Here is a 12510-nt window from a genome sequence, read left to right as displayed (position 1 = left end):
ACACTTTGTTTGCACTGCACAATAACTCACAGTACAGGCTAACCGCTGGTCTGTATTAACAAAATTATCTGCAAGGGCTAGAAATTACTTTGCTGTTGACAACATTTCATTTGATTTATTTAAAGTTATTGTTGTGCTCTATTTTTGAATTTCATTGAGCTCTATTTATGTTAGAGCCGCAAGGAAAATGTGATTGAAAAATAAATATATCCTGACTGCTTGTTTTGTTATGATGAATTTAAATAAGATATTATTACTGGAGTAACATTCTTAGGTGGCCCCCACAACATATTTAACAAAATCTTTTTTTCCCCTATAATCTCCTCATGATCAAGCACACTGTCATTGCAAAGCATGGGTTTCCAGTGGTGGAATCTTAAATTTCTGTGCCATGCATTTGTACCAATCAGCACACATAAACACCCAACCCAGAAAATGCTAACCAACCAAGCCAGATGCTCCAAAATATCAATAAGCCTTTGTGACAGTTGCATTTGCCAAAGCGAGGGGTTCTTTGCATCCTCAAAACAGACCTTGTTAAAAGTGCTTTCCTATCATTTGGACAGAGATATGTATCTGTTGTTAAATTCTAACTGCTCAAAACTACACTCATACATTGCAGCTGAGCTTTTCATAAAAATGAGTTCTCTGGATGCAAATGGAAAGCCATTTTATTTTTTGCGTTGTAACTGCAGTGGCGTGACTATCGGACAACCTCCCCTCACCCAAAAATGCACACACACACGCACACACAAACAAACCCAAACAAAAAAAAGCAAACACAAACACGTATGCCCACACGCATGCACACACACACCCTCCTCCTTTCCCTCACTAACCGATGGTCTGAATAATGGCATTCTGGACGATCCTCTCGTCGTTCTCCTTGGAGCGGGAGGTGACGCTGGTGCTGGAGTTGCGGCGGGAGCCCTCGCCGAGCTCGAAGTCCACGCTCAGGCGCAGGTGCTTCAGCAGAGTGTTGAACACTTCCAGGACCGTGGGGCCTGTGGGACAAACAGCATGCTTCCAGGGGTGAGAGGCCAACACCGCAGTGAGCAAACCGTGCAAACCTCACTAAAGACTCGGTCAGATAAGTTCATTCAGACCGACTCCACTCAGACAAGTGACACTAGAGACTGTTAACAACAGTAATAATCAGATCATTGATTTTACACTGCATTAACATCCCTGATTACGTACATTAATGTACTCTAAGCCAGTTCTGCTTATCTGAACAATTGATGCAACCACCCGCTCAGCAGTCATCCACCCAATGGCGGAGGTTACACGGCTCACCCTTGGCTTGTGCAGGGACTGCAATATGACCGTAATAATGACTGTAATTCCACCTCCTTTAGGGTTTTACATAGGAGACAGATTGGGATTTAATGGCTGTAATTTCCAACCTACAAAAAGACTCTTCTGTGTAAGTACAATCTGCACCTAACATTAACGCTATATCGCAGGACAGAGCGTTTTCAAGAACACTTGTGTTATACTCAGACAAAATCATAGCATAGGGTGCTATGTTTCCAATTTAAAAATAGATGTCAACTGTTCTGTTTTCCACCAAGTCTGGTGATTGTATGACATGAATGCAAATGACTAAAATGGGTCAGTTTGTATTCTGAGGGAATGGTCATTCAGCAATTAACTGAAATTGTACTCATTAACACAAGGGATTCCAGGAATTATTTGACTAAAGCATTTCTGAACTGTCAGTCCAAAGCACCATAGCCTGCATATCTGTACTCTACCACAGGCATATGAATGCACATCAGGGGCAACAGGTCAAAAGAGAATGCAACTAATTAATTGGTGATTGTTTCTCTAATGTACAGGGCATCTATCAATCAATTCAATGCAAACTACCTCAGTGGCATGATACACATTTACATCTTGATAAGCTAATGGAAAAGATTCACATCATTAAAAGCTACAATAGACTATCCACCTCCATAGTGAGCAGACTCTTTTATATATCATTGAACACAGTATGTATATTTATGAAATCATTCCCCATCTACAGAATACCTCTCTAGAAAAAATACAACATATATTCTTGTAAATATATTATTTCATCATCATCATTGTCATAATTATTAAAAATGCAGCACAATTTAATGTTGCATTATGCATTATGCAACCTCAGATATAACAGTATTTACTAATAACACTAACAATAATGGCTTAGGCACTAATGGAAACAGTAATGGGAAAATGCAAAAATATTTTATATTAGCTCAAATATTCAGATCTGAATTGTTCTTGCGGCTGATTGGCTGTTGCGTTTTAGTCCTATAATCTTTTTTTTTTCTTTTCTTTTTATTATCCGATTCAGTTAGTGCAACAACAAATCATCTCTGAATATACAATATACACATTGGGAAAAATAAGCTAAAGGGAACATAATGCCAAATAAACACGTACAGATATGGTACTGACCACAACTTCACCACTACTAGAGGTATGATAAACTGCACAACACAGAGGAATGAGGACCTATGGGGGTGGAGTTCCAACCTGTGGGGGGCTGGGGGGGCATGTCATAAGGTCACTTCTGACTGAAGTACAGTCGATGCCAGATAGACGCCTTGACCCATCCTGCTTTGTGCCAAACAAATCGACAAAATTTACGATGCCAGCATGGTTTGTGGCATCCGAAGGCCAGAAGGGGTCAAAGTTCAGATACGGCATCGCCGTCAGATGCCCTTAAACGTACCTAACCAAAGGTTTGGTGGGGAAGCAGATGGGTTAATCCAGGTATACACGTTAGTATTTTTTGAAATGTTGAGTCCTGCATGTGGCATTGGGAGGCATAGAGAAAGGAGAGTGGTCAGATAGGTCATCTGTTAAGGGGACTGGGTCTCCAGGGGGAATTTATAAAGACATGGGTGGTCGATTTTTAATCATTACATCATACTTTATTACTGTATCCTCTCTGACAGCGCTACTCATTTTAGTCTAATGAATAATGCATTTTGGGGAGGGGGGTTAATGTATAATAAAATCCCAAAGCAGTGGGGATTGCAGTGTCAGGTTACAGGTACTGTCTGCTACTATATCATTCTGCATGTGAAAAGGTGTATCTGTACTTATCAGCTCAGCACATGTTGGTTTAAAATCACTGCTGTGGACTTGGCTACTGTGTCAAGACACATCTAGAAGCTTCCAAGGCACAAAGGCAACAGAATTCATTGTTCAATACCATGGAAACCAGGGAATGTGAACAACTAAGCTGAATTCATATACATGTCATTTTTGTACCTTTCCCTCCACACAGCAATCATGAACTGTCATTTTTTAAAATGTTTTTAGAAAAAGAATGGGCTATGGCATGCGTCTTCTTCAACTATGGCTGCGCATGGAGGTTCAATGTCTTTGCAAATAAGCTACGTGGGCTGGCAGACGTTCGGCAAACTCACCAACAGAACCTTTGGCCGCTATGGCGACCGTCTCCAGCAGGACTTGCACAATGCCGGCTCGCACCCGCGGCGTGTCCTTACTGTGGGTATCCAGGTGGTTCAAGACTTGCTGGATCACATGGTGGGAGTGCTGGGCCTAAACCAGGGGCACAAAGACCACACTTACCCTTCACAAGTACTATCAGGTTTTTCCAACAAGATTACTGTGCTTGGAAACCAGTCTGATGGTGGTAATGTGGTGGTAAGGAAGCAGCAGTGTATGTTTCTTATCTCAATAAAAAAATACGTAATACAAATCATTTGGTATAATCATCTGAGTGCGCTTGGAACAAAAGGTTATCTTTAAAGTTTTCATTTATTTTTGATTAAAAGCACAACATGCATCAACAAAACATTTATCTGTGTTTTCAATATAGCGGTTATGAAAGCGCACATTAACCTAAATTGAAAGTTAGCAGTTAATATAGTTTTGCATTGATAAGTTAAAAGTGAAAGAGTATACCTGAACCAAAATTATGACAGATAAAACTTAATCCACAATTTGACTGGGTAAAATCAGGAAGTGACTAAATGATGGTAAATCCAACTATTATAGCAAGGGTCTACAACCCTGGTCCAGGAGAGCCAAAGGCTCTGCTGATGTTTGTTTTCACCTTAAGATCAGCACCCATTTCAAACCCAATTAACCAGGTGAAGTGAGTTAACTGTGTAATCAATTGCTCTAATTAAGTGCAGAATAACACGGAAAACCGGCACAGCCTGTGGCTCTACAGCACCAGGGTTGCAGACCCCTGCATTATAGGGTTTCTGAAGCCTCCTTCTACTAATGCTACCACTGAGCTATCATAAGAATTAAGCGTTTAAAAATCAAACCTGAAGATTGCAATATCAATAAACTGTGCTGATTTCACATTGCAAAATATCTTAATTTTTTGTTATTGGAATAAATTAGTATGGGTATTCAATTTATAAACATTATAAACATGGAGATAACCTCTTAGGTTTCTTAAATGGTCACTCTGTTCGACCAGCAATGGAAAAGGGAGAATAGGGTCCCAGGCCATTTCAGAGAACAAACTATCAAATCAATGCCGTGCACAAGTCTCCGTGTGTCCTGTTCTGGCTCAATTCAGGCTCATATCTCAGAGCGCATCTCTCCTGGCTGCCTTTACGAAGCTGTGCAGACACAGCAAACAAAAATCCAGACAGATTACCCAGAAGCCCTTGCATCTGCTCAAACCAGGCTCGACAGACACTCCCTGCTGCTGTGGATCGATTGGCTCTTATCTTTAAGAGTGGCGCTGGCCACCTGGGGACTCCAGGAAAAGTCAGCCAATTAAAAAACAACAGATGAAAACCACAGAATATGGTGTGTACATGTGTGAGCGAAAGATATAAACAGAGCGAGAGGGAGAGACAGAGATATTCATCAAATGGGGAATGCTTCTGTAAAAAATGCACATTACGTGAGATTATATATAAAACAGGCTACTATTAGCATTTTATTATGTAATTAAGGCTTGTTGATCTATGCAAATATAGGCACTTTGGTTTTTTAGTGGTTCATATTTTATGTCTGTAAGGCATTTTGATTGCATCCAAAGAGAATTAAAGTAGAAATGGAGAGCAACAGAAAGACCAGCAATGAAGGTCTGGGGATGTGTTCCACAGAACAGAAAACAGGGGTTTACAGATGCTGTCCTGACATCTCAGTTCTTGACAAGAGAGTTATGGAATCTGCTGCTGCAGTGCAATTATCCAGATGAGAAATACGTTCCACACACACACACACACACACACACACACAAACATACACATAAATCCATATGCACACACACACGCACAACGTATACACAGCCAAAAAGGCATCCCACACATATTTTTTAAGCTGAGATAAAAGCCAGTGGGAGTCAGCACGAGCTCGAAAGTAAGACAGCTTCCTGATGGATCTTTATGCAGGCGTAGCCTCATTTCAAGGGGGAGCGCAGGCTCGCGACGTCGGAGCCTGTGCCGGGAGTGGGAGTGCGTTTGTACCAGCTTGGCGGTGACTAAGTCCCTGGGGGCCGAGTTGCACCGGTTGGGACGTGACTCACACAGACTCCGGTTTGCCAGTGATGCTCCAGTATGGCACTGATTCTGCTCTGAAGCTGGTGTCTCAATTGCCATTGGATTAAGAGAAAAGGGACAGGACAGGAAAGGCACAGCTATCCTGCTATTCCATCTTGCCTGGCTGTTCCCAAAGCTCCTGTTAATCAGCTATTTTAATCAGCCACTTTGTCCTTACATTTTTGTATCAGGTTTAAGCAAGTCCAATGGGCACCAACTTGTTTTGAAACAGATTTAAGATTGAAACAGATTTAGGACCTCTGAACACTATCAATGTGTACGTAAATGCCATTTATCCAGCTTTTTAAAATGAGGTGGAGCATTTACTCACTTATTTTTTGTTTAAGAGCATTGTTTAACCATTAACATTGTTGCAGTTTTCCACAAAGTTACGCTAATGCTTTATTATTCCAGGTTTTCCACATCTTTTAACAATATTGTATGAGAGCGACATGTCATCATTGTGACCCATATCTCTATACAACGTCTCGTACAGCAGACTAGGCTATATATATATATACCATTACACGCAACAGAACGAACAAATAAAAAAATTAATAATTATTAAAAATTAACATAAGAAAATTAAATTTTTTGTACTGTTTGGCCCCAACAAACACAAGTGCACCCCCCTTCTGCATGGTAGGCTGTTATTTCGGCTGAGATCACCCAGATTTTTGATATAGCCACCCAGGCATTAAGAAGCTAGCTATGATGGCAAGCTAGCTTGCCAGAGAGTGACAAGTTGGTTTGCACAATATCATATCTAATGGTAAGTTTGGCCAACAAACAACCAAACATTGAAACAGCCAACTGGTATGAAACAACCACCAAAATGCGTATTTCCCATTCAACTGGACTTTTATTTCAATATAGAACAATATATTATAAATACTGATATGAATATATGCTCTCTCACCCAAGCTTCATAGTGGAGGTTAAGATGGCAGTGCCTGCTTATTGAGCACTGGCTTGCTAGATACTGTAGGCTACTTCCATTTGTGATCTATGACCATGGTGTGAAAGAACAAATAAAAGTGCTATTGCTCAAACCATTTAAATACTGCTAGTAGAGAGGGCACTGCATTGAGGGTTATGGAACAGTTATGGACAGAATTTATTTGAGTAAATCGATACTACAAGATTTAATGGGAAACAAATTACACGTATTTATACTGCCAAGTGTCTAGATTGATCTGAAGAAGGGATTGATGCCAGCCCAGAGGTGAACAGTAATTAACTTGCCAATCTTAAAAAAGGGTCAGCTTGTTTTAGCACTGCAGCGTAAACTGGCCACGCAAAGTTGGGCCCAGCCGATGTGGCAGCCACGCATGCCCAGAGTTTGCCCACCTTTTTATCACTACAGCAGTACACATACTTGTGATATGAAGTTGGACAAAAAAGACAAGAGGAATATGTCAAATTATCAAAATAATGAATCTAATAAAAGAAGAACTGCTGTGTGAAACTGACAAAAAAAAAAAAAACTTACACCCCACATGTTTGAGGGAAGCCAATGCCAAAGTCATTATGCACATCCAGCCTGCACAAGTACCCCGTTTCCTTCACACATTAGGTGGCAGGAAGACTGCAAACTGACTATTGAAACAACAGAATCTCAGCGCTTCTGTTGTGAAGTGAGTGGGCCGGTTTAGCAAGTGGCTTAATTTGGCAGGGGTGAATAAAATGGACTGCTAGTGATTCAGCATGCAGTAATAGTTAGGAAAGTGGACTGGTTAGTTCAGAAGTCCACCGCTAAAAATGTATATTATGTCCGGCACAGGCTGTGGAGGACAATGAGAAACTACACATAATGTAGTAACATACAAATACTTATGAGCGAGCTACAACAAACTCTTCATTTATATTCATCACAAAACAGTGCTAAATGTGGAATGCTAAATAATGACTAGTAGGAGACTACTTGCATCTTACATGCGGAACATAAACTTAGAAACACACCATATTTGCTTTCACAGTTGTAGATCATTGAGGTCGACTGTGAAAAAACAGAGTCAAATAAATAAATATTTAAATTGAGGCACACAGGATAAGAAAGTACATTGCTTCTATAATGACACTACTTGACGATGGGTCTAGTGGGTTTGTGTGCAGCACAGGTACAGTGCAAGCAATGTCAGCTCCTGTCTGCTCAGTAAAAAAGGAAATGTACACAACATTCAAACCCAGCCAGGTGTCAGCTCTATTTATGTGTTTCTTCCAGCTTACAATGGAAATTTCAAAATAGAAAAGAAGGTCAAATCTCTTAAGTGTTGCATGAGTCACTCTTGTTTGAAAGCTTTGATGGAGCAAGTCTTGGAAATTTCTGTTTCTATAGCCTGAACTTCTTGACATAGAATGTAAGATATATTAAAGGCCAGTTATGTTTGTGGAGATATTCTGGTTTGAGTGGTATTATATTTTCAACAGGATGGCCCAATTTCCAACACTAGCCTTTAACACACACACAACACTCACACAAGAGTTATGCACACTGGAATCTGTGAAAGCTTCCAGCCACCTGCCACTCTAGTGGAATCTGACTATCAAAAATGACAACGCCTGGAGCTGGCAGTATTATTTGAGATTTCACACTGCTGTCAGGAGTCACCTCTCCTGTGACACTCTCCTGCCTAAAGGGAAAAAGCTCCACAGGGCACGGCTGAGTGAGTACATGGATGGGAGACTTGGCTGGGGGAATAAAGTCGCTCCTGGAGGAGATGTTAGTGGGCTAGTGCCAGTGGTCTTTCCCCTGGGCTGAACAGAATAACCAATATCTCAGTACAGTGACAGGCAGGAGATGTCTGCATATGGATGAGAACATACACTAAGTCTTTGTTTCAATGCACTGTAAAGAGTAGGGAGTTTTTCTGGTTTTTCCAACATCCTACCTAACCCTCTATCTGGTCATATTTACCTCAGTATAAGTATGTACTGGTTCAGGGAATACTTAATTTGTTTGGTTTTATATATTAAATCAACTGCTGTAATTCATATTTTAAACCTGTTTCGCTTTGGTGGAAAGACCTCACATTCATATAAATGTCTGCTTGTATTAAATAGTAAAATTTTTGTTTGATTGTCTCCAGTCACCACTTTCTGGTGGGCCTAAACTTAACATTTACTAAACTTGGCTGTCCCTGACCTCAAATAGGCAAAAAAGTTGCATCAATGTACTGCCATCTCTGGAGACACTAGACAACCTTTAGTCTGCATGGTTAATTCCAGGTCTCACAAGGCTGTAGCCTTTATTGAATTTCAATGCGCCATATCTGGGAGGCGCTGTTTGTTTCTGACCAATCACCTTTTCACAACAACACCCATCTCATGGTCAAGCTCAGCATGCCTCCAACATGAATAGGTCACAATTGCAAGATCTTTGAAGATAATAACTAATGGTCAAAGGCTCCCTTCTGGGTTTACAGATTGCTCTTGCTGGAAATTGAAGAATTTCAAAGCCTATACAACACTGCCTACAATAAACCTGAACAGCGGGATGTATCTCTTCTTGTACTGCAAAAAGCCTGCCGAGAGAAGCTTCCACAGTGTGACATGAGTTATATTTGTATAGCATCCCCATGGAGTTACAGAGACGGGCCTGACATCTAAGAGGTACAAATGTCTACAGATTCAAGCAGATTTGCTATGTATGAAGCTCAGCTTGCTTCACTTTGAAGGGCACGTCTGCTATTGACGACTCTCTCAGCATTGGCCCTTTCCTTTGTCCTTCATATGTTCTTTGCCTGGAGACTCTCAGCATGTAGCAATGTGACCTTTGGGATTAATGTAAAAGGTCAACTATCCAGTATTGGATTATCTGCCTTCAATCAGGCATTATCTACATAGAATACACAATGGCGCTTGTAAATCAGTATTAAGGTAGTGAAAGGGCAAAGTACAAGGACGTCAGTGGTGACTGGCAACATTGTCGTCAACATCAACACAACATTCACAACCATCGCTATCATCTTGCATACAACTATCACCACCACCATCATCATCACCACCACCACAAGCACCACCAACCACCAATCATTATCATTGTTACAAATATCCTTTTTGGGGTTGGTATAATAATTTCTTTTGTCAGTAATTCTTTTAATTTAGTTGTATTTTCAAGAAAACACATGGCTTTATTCAGGATGTCCTCCAAAGCATGTAATAATATAAACAAGAATACAGTTTCCACAGCATAATATCCTTGCATTTAACTTGTTAAATAAGCCAATGGATCAATATTTACACATTAAAAAGAAAGTATATTTCAGGTTACAATGGCGGGCAGGTTGGTATATACTGCTTGTGCTTCTCTCAGTAATCTCAGTAATCCTACCTGTATGGAGTACATAATGATCCGGAAACAGGAAACGGCAAACTCATTCGGGTCCCACAGGCGGTGGTTGTCTAGATGCCTGGAGAGATAACATGCAAAGTGAGTCAAGAACGCCAGAGAATGAAAGTATCTCAGATTGCAAGTTTATAAAGGTATTGTCGACTAGAAGACAGGCAGAAGGACATTCTATCACATATTACCCAAAAAGAAAGGACTTAATTTGTCAACCTGGTATTATATATATATATATATATATATATATATATATATATTTACATATATATATAAAACAGGACACACTAAATACCAACATCTTAATGATACTAAAAAAGGTTGATATTAACTCTGTAGTGTAATAAGCAGATCAGTATTTTATATAATATATTTAATGAACAACAAACTCTAAGATTAAACCTCTTGGAAAAATTGCAGCACTATTATAAAAAATGTAAACATCAACAAAACAACGTTCTGAAAAGTTAGGCAAAATGTAAATGGAAGGTTTTTGTATGATACTGAAGTGGAATTGAGCTGGCAAAAATCTGTTTTTTGAGTAAAACAAGCAAGCAAACCGCTGATCTGAGAAAGTGCTTCCGACATTTTATTTTATCTATTTATTTATTTTTTTTACTGCTGAGCTATGCTTACATTCAAACAGGGTTTCAATTGCTGTGAAATGGATGTCTGTGTTTTGGCAGAGGCTATATTTGAATGACTGTATGATTGCTAGCCTGCAGCGAGAATATTTTTGGACAGCATTTTTTGTTTCAGGATAAAACATTCCCAGAAATGTGAATAATAACCCTTTCACACATGAGCTATGTGAGTTAGACTTAAGGAGTATGCTTAAAGATTGTAGATCCAACAATTTAGCCAATATTTAAAGCTGCATACATAAAAAGAATATTGGGTCTAGCTGGTGGCATTTAATTGGACCCTCCCCGTGTTTTATTTGGAGAATATCATCTTATGCCATGACCCATTCACACCACACTACGGTCTCAGGGAAGTACCGCGTTCTACTTCTAAATGTACTGTTTTTTCCCCGCTAACATCGCCTGGCAGCCAGCTGGTCAGTGGACATTACACTGGCAAAACCCAGCATGTTAAATCCTAAATTGATAGCCTAATGATGTGCTTTGTAAATCTTGCTTTGTAAAAACTGTCACAAAATGTTTTAAGTAGCATGTTATTTGTTATTTAATATTCACCATTACATATTTACCTGTAACAACTGAGCAATGAAAGCAAAGCTAATGAAAATGAAGATACTTCCCATGGAGTTCAGATCTAATATAGGCTAAATTCATATGAATAAATGTAAGGTTTCCAACATTTGTATAAAGGTTTTGGAACATTGTTTCTCCATGAGGGCAGTTGTAACACTTGGATTGATTCATTGATTCAGGAAATTTGAGCCAGTAAAAACATGACAAGAGGGTCAGGTAACCATGCTGCATAGAGTAACCTGTGTGACCCTTTTCATACCGAAGCCAAGCCGAGTCGAACCCGCGTAAATCCCAGGTCATGAGCAGGGTCACGGACCTGGGTTCGGATAACGCGGGTTCACCCTTTCACACCAAAGGCAAACAAGGGTTTTACTCGGGTCGTTGCTTCAGTGTGAAAGGGGTATTAGAGACATAAGGTAATGGTTTCAACGGCGATCGGGGGGAAATGTTACACAATCTAATTATCTGTCACTTACAAGAATGGAGACAGTTAGCACTGACATGGGTCTGGATTCAATCTGAATTTAAGGACACACCACAGCATTCTGCCTCAGCTGCATACACCAGCCAGGAGCCAAGGAGATATTTTATTTGCTGGAATTCAAATTTAGATCTTGCTCTTCAGCTCACTCCATAATTTTGTCTACATAATGTCAAACTTGAGCATTGATTAAAACGTTGCTGACAAGCTGTAATTGACACAAAGCAAAATCTTCATTGTAATATAACTATCAGAGCACTTTATCAGAGTATACTTTCCCCAATTAACTCTGTTAGAGTTGATTTAACACAGCTGGAGTAAATGTTATACTCATTGAAATCCCTAAATTCTAAAACTATTATCTGCATAAGGGGAGCAACTAAACCTTAACCTGTTTGTTGGCAATGAAAATGCATTAAGCACTCTCTATATTTATGTTCAGCCGATGCAACCAATAGGGGCTGCAGCTTATGTGATCAGCTTTGCAGAAGGTATGCTTTGTCTGAGTATGCGAAAGAAAACCGTTTTCCATTATTATCCAGCTCTGAATAGTTTTTTTGTCTATTTCTCCTAATGACAAAAACATTTTTTCTTAATGCTGAATAAGAAAAAGGTACCACACCCATGTGAATATGCATACACATGCTTAAAATAATCTAATATCTCTATCTCTCACACATACACACACACACTCACCATGTATGTGCAATCATAACTTTATATTAAAGCTTTTCATGCTTCTCGCTCTCTCTTGCGCACACACATACACACACACACAAACCGTGATCACTCAAACACTTCTAAATATGGAATCCCTGTACTTCTCTCTCTTTCGCTCTCACACATACTCAGACACACCGCTTCCCCAAACAAATCTAAATATGGAAGATCTCCATGTCGCTCCCTCTCTCTCACACAAACACACACCTCTCGGAA

At 39.8% G+C, this 12510-nt stretch overlaps 1 protein-coding gene across 4 annotated transcripts in view; it reads right to left on the bottom strand.

Annotated features, from left to right (window-relative positions):
* Positions 1-12510, bottom strand: part of efr3a (EFR3 homolog A (S. cerevisiae)) — a 108509-nt gene that overhangs the window by 24953 nt on the left and 71046 nt on the right. For all 4 annotated transcript variants that reach the window (XM_035428813.1, XM_035428814.1, XM_035428815.1 and 1 more), the window contains 3 exons: positions 9865-9943; positions 3426-3561; positions 840-1004 (listed from right to left, as the gene is read on the bottom strand). In XM_035428813.1, coding sequence (XP_035284704.1) covers positions 840-1004; positions 3426-3561; positions 9865-9943 — 380 coding nt within the window. The remainder of the gene's footprint in view (positions 1-839; positions 1005-3425; positions 3562-9864; positions 9944-12510) is intronic.

The sequence above is a fragment of the Anguilla anguilla genome, chromosome 8 (genome assembly GCF_013347855.1).
Source record: "Anguilla anguilla isolate fAngAng1 chromosome 8, fAngAng1.pri, whole genome shotgun sequence".
In the NCBI taxonomy this organism is placed as follows: domain Eukaryota; kingdom Metazoa; phylum Chordata; class Actinopteri; order Anguilliformes; family Anguillidae; genus Anguilla; species Anguilla anguilla.
Note: the sequence above shows the minus strand (reverse complement) of the source record. Positions and strands in the feature narration are given on the sequence as shown.